The 23,299-nt window shown below is 43.6% G+C and overlaps 1 protein-coding gene across 1 annotated transcript; it reads left to right on the top strand.

Annotated features, from left to right (window-relative positions):
• Nucleotides 1-116: 116 nt before the first annotated feature.
• LOC144128322 (DNA damage-regulated autophagy modulator protein 1-like) lies at nt 117-21,787 on the top strand. The gene is made up of 7 exons (XM_077661644.1): nt 117-136; nt 6,156-6,316; nt 10,947-11,014; nt 12,055-12,227; nt 14,481-14,658; nt 20,254-20,318; nt 20,954-21,787. Exons 2-7 carry the CDS (start codon nt 6,186-6,188, stop codon nt 21,134-21,136), a joined length of 798 nt encoding a protein of 265 aa, XP_077517770.1. The 5' UTR covers nt 117-136; nt 6,156-6,185; the 3' UTR covers nt 21,137-21,787.
• Nucleotides 21,788-23,299: the final 1,512 nt, after the last annotated feature.

Raw genomic sequence — 23,299 nt, 5'->3', positions numbered from 1 at the left:
AGGGAGGAGATTGTAAGTGGCCGCACCATTCAGTCAGTGAGTTCGGTATGTGTCGGAAGGATGTGACCGCGCTTGTACGGATGTGCTGCTTCTACATTGGATACTCCTCTCACTGGTCCTCGGAGTACTAGAAACGGTAAACACCGCCGCGTTGCTTTACTAACCTCAGTTTAACTGTTAGTGGCCTCAAACTACAGAGTGATTGAAAATATATGAGTAGGTAGACTATGGGATTCACCGGGCAACTTCAGTTTGAGAAGCCTTGCACATTTCAGACATATTTGATCCAGCTTTAAATCAACTAGAGCTGAAATCGTCAAGGCAGTACGACTTTTTTCTTTAGTGCAGTTCACTGCGTTAAGGTGGCAGGCAGGGTGTGCCTTATCGGGGGATATGCCGCGCCTGTTTCCTCCAGATTTACAACTCACGATCAAAGCTCCATTGTGATAGTCATGATCTGCTGTGTCGATCTATATTTGCATTTCGTTTCGAAGCGAATCTTTGATAACAACCTGAACGTGCAGGTGTTCAATACAGCTGAAGTTCGTACCAGGGAAGTGATGCTTGATTTTGATGAATTAAATTTATGATTGATACATAAACTATCTCGGCAAGCATGTGACACAGGCCTTTAATAAGCAACCATCCTGCAGGACAGCTCGGAACGCAACACATGTCGTTCATACGATCTGTCGCGCAGCATACAGGAAGGCAGGGTGGCCGGAAACATGCCGCCGTTCGCATGATATCATCAAGGCCCTCGTCGGTGGATATTCGGGGCTGATGGCGAGCAAGCTTTCCTAATCGCAATATGCGTCTCAACGCCTTGTAAGCGTAACACAAACCGCTGCCTTCGAGGTTATCGATAGGCACCTTACAACACTCATTTTCGCCGCGTGGTGTGCTGGCTACCGCTTCGGGTGGTTCACGCTCTTGTAAAAATGGTCTCTTGACAGTCTATACATTTCTTATAGACTTTGTTGTCTTCTTATAGATAATTGTTTTTGTCTACTCACAGTCTATGGACTGTTTATAGACAGTCTACTAAATGTGTATTATCATGAATCAATAGATTGTCTATAGACTGTCTATAGGATTTGCATTGCCTATAGACCTCCTGCATGTTTGTAAACAAACGAGGTGGCGCTGCAGTCGCTAGCGAGCTCGTGGTAGGCAAAAGGTCGGGGAGTGGCGTCGCGGATAGGTGTTGAGCGCAGGTTTTCAATGCTTGTAGGCGCGTTTCCAGTTTCTTCGAATCATAGCAATGGTCGATGCTTCCAACTTAGTAATTTGTTGAAGTACACGAGCTCGCGTTGGCCACGTGCGGCCTACAAAGAGAAATAGTTTGCCACTGTATTGTATATATGGTTAGTAGTAAACATGTAGAAAGCGTTCCTGCCGTTTATTTATGCGCTAGGCATTGAATAAAACAAGTTTTGACACTCTGCACTAGTGTCACTGCACTAGTTTTGCACTCTGCACTAGGACAATAGCGAGGGGAAGCGCTGGCCTTGTTTCGTCGGAGCAGACATGCGCTTATCGTCTGCTGACATACGTATATGTCGCGCTGTGCGAAAAGTGGGGACAGCTTCGTGTCCCTGATCTCCTGTCTCGCTTAGCGCTGTTTTTAGCCACATGACCACGCACCAGCCAGGCCGACTTGTCCTCTTGTTAAGCTGGTCGATTTGGTGAAAATTTTTGATTTCTAGAATTATTTTCTTTCCTAAGCCCTGAAGTCTAGTTTCGTGACGAAAAATTATAGCAAAATATTGAGTACAAATTTATAAATTAAGCTTTTTAGAAGTGTGGTCGTCAAAAATTGTGAGGTAATTTCTTTGATTTCAGTGCCGCATTTCTTTGACCAAAGCGAAAGCGAAGATGCCATAAACGAGGGAATGAACTTTAAGGTTCGTTTTGTGACCTCACATTTTCTGCGACTGGATCACTCACCTTCGTAATTCGCATGAAAATCAAATGATTCCATTCGTCGCAAACTATTCCTGAGACGTTGAGGAGCGTAATAAATCTCTCGATTTTTTTCCCTGCACGTGCAGTACTGTGTTAGTTATTTCTTGTAAGAAACGTTTTCATGTAACTATGCATGCACACGTACTGATCATATAGAAAAAGAACTAATCGCGTCATCATACAGAACAGGGCTTTATGTACATGCTGGCATAAAAAAACTGCGCACTATCTACTCAATTATTTGAGACCTTGGGGGGACTTGACGACGGTGTTAATTATAATTACCCAGAACTGCACCAGGTATAGCTATAAATAAAAAGAATTAAACTAGCGTAGGAAATTAATATTTGCACCAAGTTTAGTTACATATCGCATGCATGAATAACGAAAACACTTTTCATTGCCGCGTCCCCTCTCAATCTCGCCACGTGTCTGTTAGTAGCACGCCTGCGGCTGCTTCTTTGCAAACAAGCTTCGCGATCATGTACTACCTCATGAAAAATGACACATTCATGATGCAATGAAAAAGCATATGGCGTTTAGCACACTTAAGGTACGCTATTCTAAGCACACCAACGCGACCGCGCAAGATTGACACAACTTACCAGACTTGTTTCTATTCGAATGAAATAATTACTTCGTCATATCAAGAAACAGTTTCAAGTAAATATTAAATGTCATAAAACGCGCCATTAAAACATGGTGTGCTATTAACAAAAAACGCATTCCTTGGGGGCGAGTGAACCTGTCGGCGCCCCGTGCACTCCGGCTCAAGGTGATAAGTACGTGTGCAGCTGCATATGTCTTTTTTTTTCCTTGAGCAGTTATCAGCCTACTATCCTGAAGTTCAGGTTAATGAACGCAGTAACTTGCATGCTATTAAGTGCATTCAGTGGCAGTGCCTATCGACTCCCAGACTTCGCGCTTTACTACCGTGGCCCAACGCCTGTTAGCCAGTTTCCGAATGCGGCATTTATGCGCGAGAAACCTATCGAGGCGAATTTAATAATTGTTATGCTACTACGTGGATCCAGCAGTGACGCAGCTGGTCAATACATGCTGCTTCGGCAGTGCACAGGCTTGAAGCAGCCGCCGGTAGCTGCGGCAGCTGCGGTAGGCACGGGCAAGCGGAACCTGTTTTGCCTACCATGCGAAAGTCGCTGCTAACATCAGCGCCACCGCATCTTCGTGACGTCGCGGGGTGAAGGAGGTCCATAGACTTTTCTCTAGGGTACGTCTATAGGTCTATAGAAAGTCTATATAATTTATAGACAGATGTCTATGGACAGTCTATAGACTGTCTAAAGAAGTTTTTGTAAGGGCCAGCTTCTTTTCTAAAAAGCCAACGCAAACAACTAAAGCAATGCTTCTCATTAACGCTGAAGGGACGCGGGTCAACGAGCACAGTGGCTAGCCATGTCACATTCAATTCTGAATATTCCGCGCTGCGCGCTTAAGTACGCTTTGTTCTCGGCAGGCTATCGGAGCATCCGGGCGCGTTTGAGAATAGGCGTTTCATCGATAGATGCGGCCGTTCGCGGATGCATCTCGATGCTCTGGCGTTACTCGTTCCTCGGGTTGGAAGCCGAGCACTCGAGGCGAGATAGGATTGGCCTAGCGAGAGCTCTCGGATGTCAGGGGTCGTCGGGCACGGGCAGATAAGATTGCACCGTCCGTTAGCGCAAGATATCGCCGCGACGAAGACTCGACAGTTCCGTTTCGATACATTTGTAAGAGACGCGAGTCCTGATGGACAACCTGCTGTTTTATAATTCCTTGTGTGTTACTTTACCGAGTCGCTACCTACGTGAAACCAGGGAGACGACGCAGTAATGGTTTCCCCATCGAAGAAGGCCATCCCAGCCGACTGCCGCCGTGTGATATGTACGCGTCCGTGGTGTCCATCTGTCGAGGTTTTTTACTGCAGACTACGAATTCGCGGTTTTCGACGCGACTGGCAACGCGCCGCGTCCACGTAGTGCCTCCCAGTAGCAGTAAGTAGTGTAATTATTTTAGCGTCTCTTCATAGCTTTTCCACTTCTTCTGTGTGTCAGGCTGTTTAAGGCAAACATGATTTCTAGGATTTGTGTACCACATTTTTACGAGCTTCTGCCTCCACACTTCGCAGCAATGCTTTTGAGTGCACTGCACAAGAACTGGCCAGGCTAACAGCGCGGGTTCAAGGTCACGTAAATAACAATTAAAATCCCTCTTCCCAATCAATGCTTTAAATACACTGTATGCACAGCGACATGTATGATGTAGCGCAAAAGCCACACATGGCAGAGTGATTGGGATGATATGTCAGCATTTTATCCAAGTTACCGTGGAAAAATACGAACTTCAATAAGAGAAAAAAAGTACAAGATGAAAAAGGAGGACTTTGTCTCCGTGCAATACGGAGGGTATTTCTGTGTGGGCACTGAACTTCAAATTCAAAACGTTCTTAATTTCTCAGTGAGGAAGGAAAGATCCCCTGGACAAAAAGCTACCTGCAAAGTTGCTTGACTTGACACAAAGCTCTTTACATGGCAGCATGCAGCGCCCATAAATTCACTTTTGCAGCAGTAGCACGCAGCGTTGCGTGTCTGCAGAATTATTCGACGAGAAAGCATGGCGTTTTACATGTTTTTTTTAATCATTCATGTCCTCACCTTTTGGTATCGGCACGAATTGGCTTAGAAATGATTTGCGCGCTGCATGATTTTTAATAATGCATGTTGAGCGTGCCTCATCGAGTATCACAAGGACACTCCGTTCATCTGGTTGCAAGCGAGCTTTGCTCCCTAAGTGACGACTACGTTGTTTCTTGTAGTTCAGAGACTCGGTCATTCATAATGTGAATCGCACGACAAGTGAAAGCCTTGGCATTTGCAGTGAAAAAAAAAAATAGTTGAAAGCAGGGAAGCGATCTCGCTTTGTCTTATTCATAGGTTTGTCTTTACCTTACAGAACACTGAACCACTGCGGTATTGGTCGGAGGCTTGTTTCATTTAGCCTACGAGCCACAGGTGGAGCTATTGCCGATATTTTCATTGTAATACTGATATCGCCTGACCTTAACACCACTGCCACCAACAACATCAGCACCATGGGTGTGCCTTGCTTTTTCCTGTAGCTATGTATTTCAGGAAGCAACCTTTTTTTTTGGCCCGGGTTAATAGGAGCATTTCAACTTCATGGCTACCGTTAATTAATTCTATTTTGAGCAGCAACTTACTGAAAAAACGACTCCTGTAAACATCGCCGAAAACAGCGTGTAGAGAAGGGACAAGGAAAAGATAGAGCTCTGTGTGTGCCGTCATTATTCACCGACTAGCCCAACTCCAGACTGCTATCAATGACTCCAATAAAGGTTGATATGTGTGTCAGTGTTATATAAAAGCAATACTCCGTACTGTATGCATATTCACTCAAAAGAGCGCATAGTGCATTTTTATAGTCTGTTTTGTACGATGACAAAGTCAAGCTGCAGGAGGGATTCACAAGCTTGTTCCCTAAGAACATGTACAAATCCAATTCCTTTCCGAACTAGCTTCTCTTTTGAAGCGAAAAGCTTCATTCGCTACGTAAAGCAGTCGTCGCGAAGGCCAGAAAATGACCTTGAACGACCTTCAGCCCAACCACGTTTGCCGTGTATGACCATATGTGGTACAGTTATGGTGTCGAACTATTGACCCCTGACCTTTAGTTGAACTTTGACCTCTTCTGACCTTTGGGTTGACCTTAAGAACCTCCGATGGGGTGATGTGAAGCCACGTGGTGACATTTGATGGGGTTGTCGTAAGACCATGTGATACCTCGTCATAGCCACGCGGTCGTGTGGGTATATATAGAACGCGAGCTTGTAGCGAAGCTGCCATGGACGAGCCCCAGACGCTTTGCAGGCGTCCTTGCTTTTCGCTGAATTACAGTGTTACAGTGTTAGCCAAGTTAAACCACTGCCAATTTTTTCTCGCGCTCCTTGCAAAACTGCAAGTCTCATTTTAGCAGATATACGCGAGCAAATGCTCCGAACTTTTCCTTGTTCTTGCTTTTGGGAGAAAGATGTTTTCTACTAATCGCTGTGATTGGCACTACCCGTCTGAGGCCGTTTCATTCTCGCAGTCGGATAACACTAGATGGCAGCACGTGAAATACAGCCCCGCGTGTTGTTTGCTTACCCCAGTTTCATTTGGGCGTTGCAGGAAGGAAACTACCTCCACATTGTCAGCGGCATGGAGATCAAGGTCCACAAGCTGCACTGGTTCCCATGGATCTTCGTGTTTTCCTTGACGTTCAGCGTCATGATCGTCTATACCTGGAGCGTGCTCATCGGAGACGTGCCGGTATTCCTGCCATACGTAAGGTTAGCGCCGCCGACGAGTTTTCCTGCGGGGCATAAAAACGTCTCCGCGAGACGACTTTCCTTCCTTCCTTCCTTCCTTCCTTCCTTCCTTCCTTCCTTCCTTCCTTCCTTCCTTCCTTCCTTCCTTCCTTCCTTCCTTCCTTCCTTCCTTCCTTCCTTCCTTCCTTCCTTCCTTCCTTCCTTCCTTCCTTCCTTCCTTCCTTCCTTTCTTTCTTTCTTTCTTTCTTTCTTTCTTTCTTTCTTTCTTTCTTTCTTTCTTGCTTTCTTTCTTTCTTTCTTTCTTGCTTTCTTTCTTTCTTTCTTTCTTTCTTTCTTTCTTTCTTCATCAAAAGTAGAAACTGTCGGTTGTACCGCCAAACATGCAGTAGCCTGGGCAGATTTTCGCATGAGAAAAACTATTATTTTGCGTCAGAGAGGTTTAGAAATAGCAATGCGGTTTCGCGGACGATTGTTCACAGACTGCCCGATTATTCGTAAACGGATTGTACTCTATATACGCAGACGGCAACACGCCAAAGCCTTTTTGTGTCTGTAATGCATTGCGCTGCGGCCAGAAGCTCGGTTCGAGTCAGTTGTGATTAGACTCACGGGACTTCTTGAGGCACCAGCACATATCACAACTTCCTTTGCTGCCACAACGGGCTAGGGGTCGTAGCTTTCTCTTTCAGAAAAGTGTGATAACACCTGCCTTCGTAAAAATGGTTGAAAGGAACTAATCATTTTCATGAATTGCAGAAATGAGAGAATATAATTTTTTTTGCCCACGCACGGCTGCGGTGACGCAAATTAAATCCTTACTCAACTTCGCTGAATACAGTTGCTTCTAGCCAGAGGTCCACCTTTACGAACCAACCAAAAAGTCAATTCTGACGCCTCCTTGTCCTATTAAACGGAACAGTAAAAGTTTCTGTTCTGTTTCACCACCTACTGTGTGAAAATTTTTTGTCCCACGCTCGGTGTATTCATTATCTTCAAAAAAAGAATATCTTCAGTCCATTGTGGCGCAAGCTGGGCATGCAGGAAAGTGGCGTGAACTATCGTTTCATGAGCAGACAATCTCTTGTCGTACAACACCTTTCAGCCAGTCCATGAACGAGATAACATCCGTCGCTCCTTGTGACGCACACGTGGAGTACTGCATTTGCGACACAAGCGCATTGTTCCTGCAACTCGGCTGCCTTCCATTTTCATGCCGGTGTCGAGAAAATTCGCGGCACAAACTGAAGGGTGCGAAAGCCCACTGCTCACTATAGCGGCCTCCTGTGCACTGGAGGAAACGCCTTCTAGGCCACCTAGCAGGAAATGATGATAGCGTGACAATAACGGTACTAGACATATTGTCCTAAAGGAAGCTTAGTAAGCGACGCAAGAAATAAGCGGTGTCCACCCTGAAGGACACGATAAAATGAAAGCGCTCTCAAGTCGCCCTTACCCGAAAGGTCGGGCCATCCGGTTGGCAAACTGCCCATTATACGCGCCTTACCTCGGCGTCCTTTTTCCTCAGACGTTTATTTCGCGGTCACCTGTAACTCAAAGACCAAATTCTTGGATTTGAAATTTCCAGCAGAAGCGCTGTAGTGAAGAGATAGACATTGAAGTCGTCTTGAAGCCGAATTTACGTGTATGAGAAACCTAAAAGATCATTCTGTCCATTTTTTTTTCTCTTTAGGATGCCGACTCATTTAGTTTATTGTGTCGCATTGGTCGTTTTTGTGGAGAGTCACTAGGATGACTTACCTTCAAAGCCTGATCTAAGGAATGAAAGATTCGAGGTTTTTATGAGGCACCAGAACTAGCTGTTATCGCTAATGATTTTCAGGGTGTTCTTGCAGCCATGGGTGATCTTGGTGCTTACATATATTTTTTGCTTTTGGAGCATCTATACGCTTTCTCCTAGTTGTCGAAGAAGGAAACTCGACAAGGTTGCTCGTTATCGTGCCGAGTATGTCGGGGGAGAGAAAAAGCTTTTGGTCATCGTAATGAAGGATTTTCAGGAGCTGGATAGTCGGTACTGCTCGTCCAGGGCCCCGCTGTCGGCAGCTGACTTGCGGACTAGTTTTACAAGAGGTATTTATCATCGAGACGTGAAAATATTCACTTGTTTCACTCACACAGGTCCAGAGTAAACCTAGGTCATAAAAGAACAGTTTCGACAAGTGTTATAGTGTGCGTAAAAACTAGTTGCACGAAAGTTGCAGTTAAGATGAACTGAAAATCCGTTTCGCACAGCAAGCATCACAAGAAACGCATCGGGGCTCGAGAAAGCTGCGGTCACAACGTGAAGCTAAGTATTTGCGTAATGACGTAACGCTGTCATCAATGACCGCCTTTACTGCTGGCCTCAAGGATGTGTATGTTTACGTGTCTAAAATAAAGGTACTATTATTTTTGCTGTTACTTTATTCTGAAAGTTCTTCTACACCGCGAAACAAAAGCATCCTACGTAATTTAGTGAGTTCGCACGTTCAACAGCAGTATTAGCAAAGGGCAGCAATAGTTCTGGCCGCGGTATTGGCTCTAAAGAGAAACCGTTCGCCTCGCTTCAGTGAGTGCCCATTCTGGGATGAACATTTCACGCTTGTATGGTGCAACGCGGTGGTGCGTAACTTCACGGCGAACGGCCGACGTTTCGGCCGATGGTGCTTAAATGCTGTGGGAATTTCCGCTTGGCTCACGTAATCCCGAGAACCGGCTATTTCTCTCGTGCGCGTCCTTCGCGGCTGCATGTAACATTGAGCTCGGCAGGAGACGGGCAAGAACATATACCAGTACATATATGCGTCCCGAAAACTTCTGCCGGAAACAGAAAAAAAAAATTGTACGGTTTGAACGCATATAAACCGAATAGACGTGCGAAAGAATGTGTTTAGCCTGATGGGCTCATGGTTTTGCTTTGCTGTGTCGTCAGCACGTCTGGCGACGATATTGGGGGGCTGAGGTTAAGCTCTGATCGAGGTTAAGCTGGTGTGAGCTGTTCGCTCCGCAGATGGAAGGCGACGATGTGTGTTGTAGTTTAACGTGAAAGGTGACTGGCTGTGGCGACGTCCTAGTGCCCTAGCGCAGCGGCCTGCGAAGCTGGTCTGTTCGCGCCTCCGCGGCTTAGACTCCTAGTCGTGGATATTTATTTGATGTCAGTTTATTTGTGTACGTACGTGTACGTGCGTATGTACAGTACTCACGGATTGAAATAGGACATTCGGAGCGCTAGCCTTGCAGTGCCACGCAGGCATGTGGTAAACCACAGGCCGGCTGATTGGCTACTGGAAGGAACAATTCTGCTTTGTAGATGTTCTCCCTCTCACGCATACCACAATGCACCACCTTGGTTCCATGAGCGTCTACGGGCGGCGCTCCATGAAGCGACGGCCACGCGCTCCGAATGTCCTATTTCAATCCGTGAGTACTGTACATACGACGAGATTCTTGGTCGGCGTTGGTGGGCGTATGACTGCTTTCGCGCTATGTCTACCAGTTATGCATGAAATAACGGGCGTTCAGCGCATTTCACTGTCTTAGCGACGTACAGCAAATTATCACGATGACTGGACTAATTCAATTGACATTCAAACCGGACATTTTCGGAGAGCTTGGTTAAACAAGAAGAAAAAGGCACTGATGAGTTTCTCAAAATAAGGCCTCGATAAAACTTTCGTCTGTCTTATATCTTCCTCTGAAACAGCACGATATGCAAGCTGCTCCTGAAAGATCTCGTGTCTTCGTACCTTCACATTTTTTTAAAGAATATTTCGGTTACGCGCATTAAAAACATACGAAGGAAAAAGGAAGATAAAACTTTCTTGCAAATGTCATTCTCGTGCGGAAACGCAAGCACATTAAAATGGTAATGTGCCCTTTTTGAGTGTATGAGAGAAGTAACTGTTTTTTTTCGCAAAAATCTGGCCATCGATTATAAGAGGATGTGCAAGCAACTTCAACATTATCACAAAAGCTGAGAAGAACGCAATGAACTGCTCTCTTGAAGCAGCGAACAGCAGCTATAAGCGCATTATACACAAGAGAAAAAAATTAGTATAGAAGAGGTTTAAACGCCATGAATGACCTCTAGTGTCTAAACAAGTCTACATTATTGGCTGCGCTGGCGGTTGGGCATGAAATGCCATGTTATCCTACTTGCTTTGCTTCAGCACTGTTTAGATGTTCTATGCGCTTCAGGGCGCTGTCGAGCATTAATTTTAAAATTTTTAGTGGTCTTTTGGCGACGGAAAGCGCCGCTCATATTTGTGAAATAAATCATTAACTTTACTTGTGAAGCAAGGTTTAATCCCCTCATATTGTTTTTGCATGTTTAGATCATGTTTCCACCAGGGAGGGCTTCCACCCTGCGAATCTCCTTTCTACCCAAGAACTGAGTATATTTCATTACGGCTACTACTCGGCAGAACATAAGTCTATGTCTTAAACTTAATAACAAATCTAAACTTAGGTCTACCAGCCCGCACTTTTTTCTGCGCGCCGAATTTCGAGTACTACTCCCAGCATTAAAAAAAAAATCATGGTCTATTGAATGTTCTGTTCTTCTATTCTGTTGTTCTGTTGAGTCTTATTGAATGTTGCTGTGAGATTTCGTTTCGTAGATCTACAATGTGCTGTTGATTTCTCCCGCTTACAGTGATGCTGGTGGCAATGCTCCTCAGAGTGCTCTGTTCGGACTGGCCCTGATCGCCTGCATTCTTTCAGGTGAGGTACAAAGGCCTGTATTTTCCAGCTGTATAGTTTCATTTTTTTTTCATAGGCGGTACAAACTACACTGGGATTCTTGAGCTCCAGTAAAGAGTACTCTTCCGCTGCTTCATAACCATTGACTACGCAGTTCTTTCTTGCCCTAATTTCACTTTCTAAAGGTGTCGCACGCAACACAGGTAACATAGGCTACATAACAATGAGAAAAATAAATACGTAAAAGATCGCTACGCCAGCATGTTCTCATTTTTGTCGAAACTGAGTAGAAACGAACGTAGATATCGTTACCTCCATGCTACAGAATTGACTCAAGCTTTATTAAGCAAAGTGCTCTCGTTGACATGACAGATTTAGTCATATTTAAAACTGTCTCAAATTGTGTAAATGAAAGAGGCGTCTGGGGGCCCCGGACCATGTTAATTGTTAAAGAAGCAGGAAGCTGCCATAAAGAAACTGCTATACATCACAAGTCTGTTTAGCTCGCTGCAATAAATAGCATCATTAGATTTCTCAGATGATTTCCCACTGTTCCAATTTTCTCCGCAGAAAGGCATTGAGGTTTACCATGAAATATCAACTATTGGTTTTCCTCCCCAACCATACATTTAATGTCATAGTGTCCCGCTGTGCTTTCCCATTTAACCGCAATATCTTTATAGAACAACGAGAGCTAATTTTGTGCCTTTCTAGTGCCAGTCTTCGCATTGCTTTTTTTATTCTCTCGGTGCGACAAATTCGCGCAGGGGCAACCGCTATGACTGTTTTGAACGTAGCCTAACGAACAGAAGTGCTTAAGCAGTCGAGATTTTCTCTCTTTACTACGTTTCGTAGGAAGGATGATTCTATTGCGGCGTTATTATGAAAGAATGTAGCCACTAGTACGTGTCGGCTGTTCCTTTAGGCCACTCAAAGGCTGTCCCTTTTTATCGGTTAGAGCTCACTATGGGGGGGGGGGGGGGGGGGGGGGGGGTCAGACTGAATAATGCCTGCCATGCTATGTATAGCCTCGAGATTCATTACCGACGTTCCACCTGCAGGCCTGATACCCATGCTGGTCCGCTTCTTCGCTGTGCGCGCGGTGGATTGCAAGCGCAAGAAGTTCGTCACACTGCTCAACTACTTGTCACTCGTGAGCGGTGTGCTCAGCGGCGTCGGAATAGCGATGGTCGCCACTAACCCCGTCAGCCACATTCGCCGCGACGGCACCTGGGTGAGCACCACTACATGTTTAGTCTTTATCTTTTTATCTTCTTTATCTCTCTCTTTTTATCATCTTTCTTCTGGCTTCTTTTTTTGTTTTTCCCTGCCAGCTTTCTCCTTGCGATTCCTCACTAAATCACACAGGAAAGTGTTACTTTCGACCGAAAATGATACGAGCAAAAAAACAACACAAACTCCAGACTGCTTCTACAAACATAAACGAGTGCAGTCCTTGTGTACACACGCGCTACACAGAACGAAGAGATATGAAAATTCACATTGTGGTTTGCATGAAAAACAAAAAAGCATAATAAATTACTTTGGCCCATGTTAGGGCTGTGAGAACCTTAGAGGCTTTGAGCTTAATTCTTTAACCGCATCGAACTTGTAGCGACTTCCATTGCATGGTATGACAGATCAAAGTGACCAAGTGAGACTCCCTTCCAACACTTGCTCACTTTGATTAATGTTTCCAAGAATCCTACCTTCCTGCTGTCTCTCTATGGTATGGTATGGTATGGTATGGTATGGTATGGTATGGTGTGTTGCACATGGACAGTGAAAGACGCCGCAGGGAAGGGATTGCCAGGAATAGCTGCTTTTAAAATCTCCGCAAAAACAAATCTGACAAAGCAATCAAGTCGCTAATCGAAGAGTATTGTTAGCTTAAATACCTGAGAAAGAATTGGCATGGAGGATAATCAGTATTCCGTTGAACCGCATCGCGAGTTAAGCGCGCTTCTTGTGCTCGTCATGAAAGTAAAGCACAGTTGTCCCTGAGTTAGTCACCCTCTTGCTTCTCATCTGAACTTAGTAGAAGCAGCTTAACGCAGTCTTTACAGCAAAGCATGCCACAGAATTGCACCGAGGCGGTTATGTTCCGACGTGCACCGCACCCTCCGTACTGATTACAAAATTTTCTTCGCATGTTACGCTCCCCATGGTCCACCTCCGTGCACAAGAAGAAAATTGAAACGTAATTTACTGAGACTAATGATCAGTGCGCCTTAAATTCGATGATATATTATTAATTACGCTGCAATACTCATCTAAAGTACGACGGACGCCCCTCTCAGAGAGCAATGTCGCTTGCTTGGCTTAGCGGGATCCTCTCCACCCAGAAGTTATCTTTCTGGCCACATGACAAAGCCTGTCTTTAGATGACTCTAGTTGCCGCTGACACCTGCCGGCCATCTTCTTTGGTGGAAAGCTTATTTCGCTCTCATTTATTTGCACTTTCCGTGGGAAGTGCAAAGGCAATGTGTTCTCTCTATCTAATGTACTCCTATAACACCTCAACATCTTTCCCTATCTTCTCCTTTCTCTTTCTTCCACTTGCTTTCAGCGGCACCACCGATGGCAGACTATGCGTTCCAGAGTTTTCAGGTCAGCCACTGGCATGCGATAGTCTTAATCTGTTACGCGCAAACAAAATGCATAAATAGGCAAGCTACTTCTTTCGAGTATAACATGGTTGTTTTCTTGTTTTTTTTCAATTAACGAGCAGTGTTTTCTTTCTTTCTTTATTGTTTCCTTAGACACAGTCTAAGAGGGGGTCGAGGCTAAAGGCGTCCACGCACCTGACAAAGGCCTCGGCCCCCTTACACAATGTGAACAAAAAAGATAATAATATCGGACAGGCAGTCGATGTTGCAATTGTAAGGGACTACTAGTCTTTGCGAGAATAGCATGTCATCACAAACACTTTTGTTAGCAATACAATAATAAGTATAAAACAATGCAATAATTCAATGGTAAATAGCACCATGTCTACAACAGGAACATAAAGCACAACAAATTGGTTTCAAACCAACAGTCACCGCACAATCACGCGCAACCATGATATTGATTGGGTAGCCGAGACACTATGGCAGTCTTTTAGACAGTACAGTTTTGAATCGTGCTACTCAATTTCTTCAACATCAGTTATTTAATCTCTTCTATATATCGCGATGTTGCTGTCCATATTCAGAAGTAAAGGAAGAGCTTTAACGCCGTATTTGCGCAAGCAAACTCTGTTAGGGCTCACAAAATTAAACTTGTGTCTGTTATCCTAGTTTTAAGATGAACATCTTTATTACGATGTGAGCTTTGCGTACGGATATTTAAACAAGATTTTTATGCTAATATGCCTTTAGGAGGTATAGTCCGACATGTCACCTTGTACACTACAGCGAATGTAATCGTGACGTGCTGAAAACTATGAATTCGAACTTACCATTGCCGGCGGAATATAAATCAGAGTTTACCCTTATCTTTACAGCTTCTACCGGTTCTTCTGCCCCATGTGGCTGGAGCTGCACTAGCGTTTATTTTCTCGACGGGCTACTTCATCATACAAACCATGTTTGTATGGCTCCTGGGGCCTGAGCACTGCAGGCCTTTGGTCGGCTACGCCAGGATTGTCTGCACCTTGGGCAGCATCGGAGGCGCCGTTGCGAGTATCCTTGCCGGACACTCTCTTACCCTCGCAAAATACATTTGACAACATACATCAGCATCAATGGTCACGAAAGAAAATCATCCTTCAGTGAACTAACATAGAGGTAGCTCGTATAACCACTTGACGTGATAACTAGTACGGCGACAACAAAGAAAGGTGCTGTCACGAAAAGAAAATGCGTGACAGCAGCGATGCTGAAGGGCAGAAGTCCATGTAGTCTCCCCATGTTTTTATATGGGCACAACCAACAGCGTTCGTAATGCTGGGGACCCTGGAAGCGCATCGGCGTCAACAATTCTAGCTCTGACAAGCAGCAAAATTTCGACACGGATCTGATTTGAAAAACGTGGTTGTATTAACCGCATGGTAATCTTTTTCTTGTTAGTCCAGCATCCTAATTGCGTATTACTAATTATGACTCAAGCATATATCTCCATGTTCCATGGTTAATTCAACATGTGCGGGTGTGCTTTCAATTTCCTTTCTAAGAAGCACAGTCTGCAATGAGCTTTTAACATATGAAGGATATATGAAGTCTCAGGTCGACTTTTCTTGTAGATTTGATACGAAAGCACTTTTCCTGGTACTCTTTCTTGGCACTAGTGTTTAGTAGGTATGCAAAATTGAGTTTTCGTTTGTTGTTTTTGAATGTTGTGCATTTGGTTTCAGGGATGTTTCAGGGATGTTTTATTTCCTGTGTCATTTCTGGTTTCACGCAAAGACCAAGTGTAATGCGTCGTCAACCTTGGTTTGTTCATTAGCATTAAGGAAGCATTGTACACAGTACAATAATTTACAAATGGGTGGATTTTAACAGGTCACCAAATACAGAATTCAATTTCGTAATAAATACAAGAGTAAGACAGGCGCAATAAATTAGTCTTGGAGAGCGTTCAGTCAACCAGAAACAACCAATTCTTTCTAATTTCTGAGAAAAGCAGAGGTGTGAGAGACTCCATTAGCGTCAGTAAAAAACGCTTAAAGTTTTGCACCAAGGTCTTCACAAAGAACTACCTAAAGCTACTGAGAATTCTAAGACTGCCACGTCGATTCATTCTCCGTAATTGCCCTGAGAAAGCATCGTTTTTCAGCAAGCAGTGTTATGGCCGGTAGGCCAGCTTTAAGTTGTTTTCTGAATTAGTCTTGATTGCATTGCGGATGACATTTTCAATCATGTTACTATTTGTGCTTGTTAGTGACTTTGGGCGGAAACTGTTTATTTTGAACTTGAAGCCTGCTGTACGCATTTCAGTGCTTTTTGCCCTGTGCGAATTACAATAACTGTGTTCATAGAAACTGCGCAGGTTTCATAACGAAACTAGTGCACGCAGCGTAACTACTTTTGATTGCATGTTTAGATGAAATCGAGATAACAATACTTCTTTTTTCGCTGTCAGGCCTTCGTAATAGCTATGGTAGCATGTTCACTTATTTCAACATAGTTAGTTAACATTCCGCTGCTTAGGCAGTGGCTTGGCGGAAGCTAAATGAGATTGAAAAGCTGATCTAATGGGATTGAAAAGGGGATCGAAAACAAAGATTGAATACGTTAGGTATGGTGTCAAGTTCATTAATAATTAAACGCGATGGTTTTACTTGCAAAACTGTTTCTGTCTTCTGATAATTAACGCCAGGTTTCTTGTGAACTTTTCGTCGTGGTATAAGTCAAAGTGGCGTCAAGAAAAACTATATATTTTTGCATATCTTGCCTCGCAGAGTAGAGATAAGGTTTTGAAAGCTTGATCATCTTTTCTGTTGCTTCATAGTTATTCGTTTTCATATCGCGCGAAACAATGAGGACAGAGGAAGGTGGACACACGCACAAAAAATGCAGACCTAATTCCTTTGTCCTCGTCGTTTCGCGCAATTTGAAAATGAACGATATGCATAATCTAGCGCACCATAAAAATGCTCCGTTATTATTTCTTCACTGCAGTTTTTTTTAACAGAATGAGCCTTGTTTCTAAAAAGCACATTGATTATTTGACCACAATTTATGACGTCATTCAGTTCTCTGAGACTGGGAAATTGTTTTCAGTCTCATTTGATATGACATCATGTTGTCGCTGCCTTTTGCAAAATAGTTTGATGGTTTTATGTTTTGACAGTTAGAAACAAGTCTATGATGATAAAAACATTTTATGGCATGAAACTTTTTTATGTGAACCGCGAGCCTACCCAACGTTCTGTAAATACACGTAAAGTCAAATATAGATAACAAGAAATGGACAAGTCGAGTAGCGGTTGAAATAACTGGTTTGTTCAGGAAACTAGCTTAGGAATGAGACTATGCACTTCAGGCATTGTTGCTTTAATATGAAAAATGAGGCCCAGTTGTTTCTTTCTAACTGAGAAATTGTCAACTATGATTATTCTGATCTTGAATTAGTTTTTGCACAAAATTAGCCATGCATCTTTTCATGAAAATCTTAGGCTGACTGAGGGCATTCGTGCACACCGTCTAAAAATAAGTTCCTACCAAAATATATAATTGCACACCATAAACCTTCGTGGCTGGCCATGTCCCCTAGCACTGACGATTGTGTTCTCTCCACTAACCATAATCGCTTGTTGTTACTGCTAATTTCCACCAAGCAGGGACAGCTTCATAACCAAGAAATTTAGAATGGAACAATGTACACGTGAACAATGTGTAATGCCGATGATAGTATAATAATTGTTTCTTAAATAATTTCAGCCTATTAATCCTTAATCTAACTTAAAGGTGTTCTCTTCGCGCGCGAATTCGGACCGCATAGGTGAGTAAAGTAGAACATGGATTGAGAGATAAGTGTTGTTGATATTCTAGTCTAAATCAAAGCGAAGAAGTGGGATTTGGTGGGATATGTAATAAGCAAGAACAAGTACCCAATCGACTTTTGGGATAACAGAATGGACTGTTAAAAGAAAAGAAGCGTAGCCTATACTGGGAGCTCGTGATAGGCCGGAGCTCAGCTATGCCGAACAGGTATGATTGAAAGCCAAAAGGGGCGGTGTCTTTCTTCGAACACGCGTAATTTCGATGATGACGTAGGAGTAAAATCACTTTAGTGGCTTTCATACAAAGGGTGCTTGGTGTTTTGATCAGCTTGTGTGATCTCCTGCTGGAGTTCACCTGTGCAGATGCTTGACGCTAGGTTAATAATAATAATAATAATTGGTTTTTGGGGAAAGGAAATGGCGCAGTATCTGTCTCATATATCGTTGGACACCTGAACCGCGCCGTATGGAAAGGGATAAGGGAGGGAGTGAAAGAAGAAAGGAAGAAAGAGGTGTCGTAGTGGAGGCCTCCGGAATAATTTCGACCACCTGGGGATCTTTAACGTGCACCGACATCGCACAGCACACGGCCGCCTTAGCGTTTTTCCTCCATAAAAACGCAGTCGCCGCGGTCAGGTTCGAACCCGGGAAGACGCTAGGTGCCAAGTGTGAATTGTCTTGAACGTATTCCACTTTCACATTTCATGGACTCCTAAGAATTACCTTGCCGTTTATTTCCAGGGTTTACCACGAGTGAGTGGCACTTTTTGAACTCCTCGAGCTCTTTCGCTTGCCCCTGAGCGCCAGAAGTTTCGGGCAAACACTATTGCTCTTGAGAATTGTCGGACGCTGAAATACGCGCGTTCTTAAGCCTCTAGAAGCCTGAAGAGGTTTTCATGTTGTCGGTTAAACCGAAAAGGCAACCGACACTGAAACGGTGACTACGCTGTGCATATTTATTATTCTCAAAATTGTCTCCACAAACCTTATTTCCGCCTCAGACCGTGAAGTTATGAATTTTAAGAGTTCCTTCAAATTATGCAGTGTCGTTCTCGGACTATGTCGCCGCGCTATTGGATAATAAATATATGCGCCAACTCCCATTTTTTAAATACCTCTGTATTTGTTATAATTTCAGAAACTTCGTGGTTTTACTGCTTGTGTCGCATCGTACTACATTTCCTCGCAGTACTTTAATCGTCAATTTCTGCATTTGGTTTGCATGCCAAAGAAAACTAAGTCGACTTGCATGATATTTTAGATATATTCGTTCGGTCTGTTGTTGGTTATATGTTGTTCCTTCCTAATTACTTACATTTTCGTGTTTAATGCCGGATCATAATGTTGACTTGGTCGCCGGGTTAAGCTCCATATTTTTATAGTTACTAGCAGTTTTCTAACAGCATTGATATCAATCACACACAGTGATAACAGGAAGCTGGATTTTTTCAGCCTTGTGAGGGTCACATCACTATTCTTAACGGAAGGCAACGATCATTTGTTACCAACATGTATGAAAAAAGATCGTCGCCGATCATTCCTTCTTGACTGGTTCCTCCAGACTCACTGTAACCTACCTTACCGTTCTATATTTGGAAGCTAGAGTCTTAGTTGGTTTGTCAACGCCACATTCGTTTAGAGCACTAGCCTTTTGTTCATTTCCGATTATTTCCAAGGAATACCTCCTTTGAAGCGCAGGTTTGGCGCTTATAGCCAACGTCCTCTTCTCTAGCAATGCGCACGCAGGCACGTTGAAGCTGAAGCCGGCCCGCCCTGCCAAAATCTCTATGACAAAAGCCTCATGGTGAACATCTGTCCCCGGCCGGTACCGCCGAGCCCACTACCACGTCTAATAATTATTCAAGTGGAATGTTATTAATATCTGCATTACGGCACCTAAATTGTGAGTAGTGGCCGTCGTCGGGAAGGTGTGATAGTATATGGAACACTTGCCGACGATCTCAGCGCAGAATCATGGTAAGCTTTGCTACAAGCATAACTCTTGCCCATTAGGCTCTTGTGCTCTTAACACCAATAAAACTTTTGTCTAAAGACGAACAGAAGGGGTGCTGAAATTGAACAACTGCAAACTAAACGTATGCTGTTTTTGTTTTTCTTGGGCGCACCATGCATGACAAATACTCTGCTGTTGCAAACTCAGTTGAGCACTTGATTTTATTTGATTTCACTTTATTATCCCCTCCGAGCAGGAAACAATAAGAGGGGTGGAAAACAAAATTCTACAAAACCAGCACAATATTAAAGAGTACAGTGTGCATGTAAACATAATTAAAGGCAACTATTAATGCAGAAAATACGGAGTAGTGACAGGGCTCTTCCAGGAGCAGACAAATTTTAGCCAGCGTATTTATCCTGCCGACTTTCTTCTCTCTTTAGGGACAGAAATTAGCGAAGCGCTGCAGAATAGTGCTCAGAATAACCAAAAACTAAATGTAAATACAGATATTCTTGCAGCAGAAATTTGGTCTATAACATTTCAAGTGATTATGAAAAAGATTATAGAACAGATCTTAGTTATATATGTAATTTGTGGTGCATTGCAAGCGTGATTGATAACTATCAGGACAAGGAAGTTGTTAGATTAGTTTTTAGGGAACCCACCTAAAAAACATCCGGCCTAGAATGACGCCCATAACGTTTACTTTTTTCGCAAACTGTGTACTAAGAAAAACGAGAAAAAAAATGACACTGTGTACCTCTCTGTCGCCATCGTATCGTCGTTTTTTAGTACTGGCAATGCCGTTGCGATTTGCTAATGCTGTGTTGAGAAAACACTGGATCAAAGGGTTATAAGCCTTGACGGAACGATCAGTGGCTGCTTGTGCTCCTTTTCACAGCTTGGACGACTTCAAGCCGAATCCGCACCGCGGCACAATTGTAAGTTATTCAGTTTCTTCTACCGCGTGCTTTTGGCGCTATAAAATGGCCGTCTCGTGTTTGGCAAGTCGTGGCATGTTTGACTTGAGTGCTTGCTCTACTAGAAATTTTAGGAAAAGTTCTTTTCTTTGAACTATTTTTGCTGCTTGTTTCGGTGCCAATACATATGCATTTTTACTGTAGCTTCCTTTGCATTCAGAAATCTTGTATCAGCATGCTAATTGGATTTTTAAAAGGAGGTAACTTGAGGTCAGCTACAGCTCACGACTATGGCAAAATTAGCCATGCGGCCCGCGACGGAAATAATCATTCTTCAGTGAAAAGGGTAAACTGCGTGAAGGGGTTGAGACAAAGAGAAACGAACACACAAGATACTTTCTCTTTTTCTTAACTCTTTCGTGCAGTTTACCCTTTTAATTCAGTATGAACCAACTAGACCGACAAATCATATTGCCTTCTTTAGTCTCTGGGCACCAAATACCATCAATTATGGTCCTCCGGCAAATTCCAAAGCTTCCTCAACCTTCATAAATACTGCCATTGTTCTCACGTCTGCCCGCTCCCAAGCGTCCATTTGATGGCAACTATTGACCGCGACACAAATCTGAACCACCTTCAATCCCATCCTTTTTCAGTACCGTGGCCTGAGCCCCTGGTCAGCCGTGGGAGAATGGATTCTCATCATCGGCATCATGTGCAACTTTCTTACGCTAGCTGCGGACATGAAGGCAGTTAGCATTACCGTGAACTTGGAGAACATAGTCAGCAGTGAAGCGCAGAGGGAGAAGGAATCCAACAACGAGATGCAGAAGTTCTAACGGGCCCCACGGCATATAGACACGTGCGTCGGCTTCGACGCCGGAATCTGTGGGCATTCGCCGTGTGGTGCGTGGTCGAGCGGCCGCCGGACGTGATCTTTCGGACGAAACGAATGTGTCGCTCGAAATCCAGCATGCGGCGAGTGTTTTATTTCAAATTACTGCCGTTACATTCCAGATGATACAACGGTGATTTTTCCAAGCAAATCAACGCATTCACAAATTTCAACATCAAACAGCGTCTGTTTCTTTCAGACAGACGCGTACACATCAGAGGCCTTCACGCCACATTCCTTTAAGTTTCTTATCCGATATATTATGCGAAGAATACATACAGCTGTGGCTTTTATAACTACGCCTTTTAAATAGTGCACCCTCGAAAAGTGGTCTCCACTTTACGCCAATGACGCATCGCGTTCACATTATGCAGCAGATTTTTAAAATGTAGCAGTCGTGCGTCTTTTGTTTGTTTTTATAGCGATGTTTGCTATGCAGTACGTGTAGTATACGAAGATGCGTACAGCTGTGGTGTTACCAGTGAAATAGCAAGAACACGGAGAAACTCGCGTCTCGAACGCAAAATGAAAACACTCCTTTTTGAAACCTGTAAATACTCTGTACAGTTTTATTAAAACATTGCAATTTTGTTATTCTTCGTCTGTGACTGTCGTCTTTCATTCTTGTCAGGGAAAAACAACAGGTAAGTTCATCATCATCATCAGCCTGACTGCGTCCACTGCTGGACAAAGACGTCTCCCATGTCCCTGCAATTAACACGGTCATGTGCCAGCTGCGGCCATCTTATCCCCGCGAACGTCTTAGTCACATTGGCTCACCTAACTTTCTGCCACCCCCCAGTTATGTTTTTTTTTAATCCAGTCCGCTATCCTTAACAACCATCAGCTATTTTGCCTTCACATTACATACCCTGTCCAAGCTCATTATTATTGATTTCGGCTAGGATGTCATTAACTTGAGTTTGTTCTCTGACCGAGTTTGCTGCCTTCCCATTTCTTAACGTTAATCTTGTCATTTTTCTTTGCTTAGCTCGATGTGTTGGCCTCAATTTAAGCTAAATCCTTGTCGCTAGCCTCTACATTTCTGCTCCATAGGTGAGTACGGGTAAGATACAGCTGTGATATACTTTTCACTTGAGAGATACCGGTAAACTGGCATTAATGATCTGAAAATACCTGCCATATGCGCTCCACCCCATTTGTATTCTTAGTCATTTAATTTCCTGGTCCGGATCTGCGGCCATCACCTGTTATAAGGAGATGTATTCCTTTGGCACTTCTAGCACCAGGCTACATGTCGTAAACTACTGCCCCCTTCCGATAGAGTTGAACATTACTGTAGTTTTCTGCATGTTAATTTCTAGACCAGACGCTCTTTTTTTTTCCTGTCATAAGTGATTTATCAATGCTTCGCAATCGTGCCCCGAATTGCTTAGCAAGGCAATGTCATTAACAAATCACAGATAATTTAGGAATTCTCTTTTAACTCTTATCCATAGCTGTCCTCAAACAAGGTCTCTGAATACCTCCTGTATATACTGGGTGAATAGCATTGGAAAAATTTTGTCACCCTGCCTGACACACTTCTTTAATAGGACTTTATTACTTTTTTATTGAGAACTATGGTGGTGGTGCCTGTGCAGCTGATACATGTATCTTCCGGTATTTTTACATATGGGTCTTCTACGCACTGATTCTGTAATGCCTGCATGACTGCTGACCATTTTACTGAGGCAAATATTTTCGACTAATCTAAGAAGGCTGTATTTAGGAGTTTGTTACGCTCTGCGCATTTCTTTACCATCCATTTGATAGCGTGAATGTGGCCTCTTGTCAAGTAGTCTTTAGGAAAGCCTGCCTGGTCCTTTGGTTGATTGAAGTTTAAGGTTTTTCTGATCCTATTAGCGATTACCTGAGTGAAAATCGCTAAGTCAAGGGACAATTAGCTGGTTGGTCTGTAATATCTCGAGTCCTTGACGTCCTATTTCTGATCGATTCAGGTAATGTTGGCGTTCTTCGATGTAGGCCATGAGGCACTCCGTATACAGGGTTGACAGATTTTCTAGCATAATCTCCCCTCCGTCCTTGAACTGATCTGCTGTTACCCGATCCTCAGCATCTGCTTTCCCACTTTGCATTGTTTCTA

Source organism: Amblyomma americanum, chromosome 4 (assembly GCF_052857255.1).
Source record: "Amblyomma americanum isolate KBUSLIRL-KWMA chromosome 4, ASM5285725v1, whole genome shotgun sequence".
Classification (NCBI taxonomy): domain Eukaryota; kingdom Metazoa; phylum Arthropoda; class Arachnida; order Ixodida; family Ixodidae; genus Amblyomma; species Amblyomma americanum.
This window is presented reverse-complemented; position numbering and strand designations above follow the sequence as displayed.

Coding starts and splice junctions, on each gene's coding strand:
- LOC144128322 (XM_077661644.1), top strand. CDS start 6,186: ATGGAGATCAAGGTCCACAAGCTGCACTGGTTCCCATGGATCTTCGTG. Junction 6,317..10,946: donor GTATTCCTGCCATACGTAAG/GTTAGCGCCGCC, acceptor TCCCGCTTACAG/TGATGCTGGTGGCAATGCTC. Junction 11,015..12,054: donor GATCGCCTGCATTCTTTCAG/GTGAGGTACAAA, acceptor TTCCACCTGCAG/GCCTGATACCCATGCTGGTC.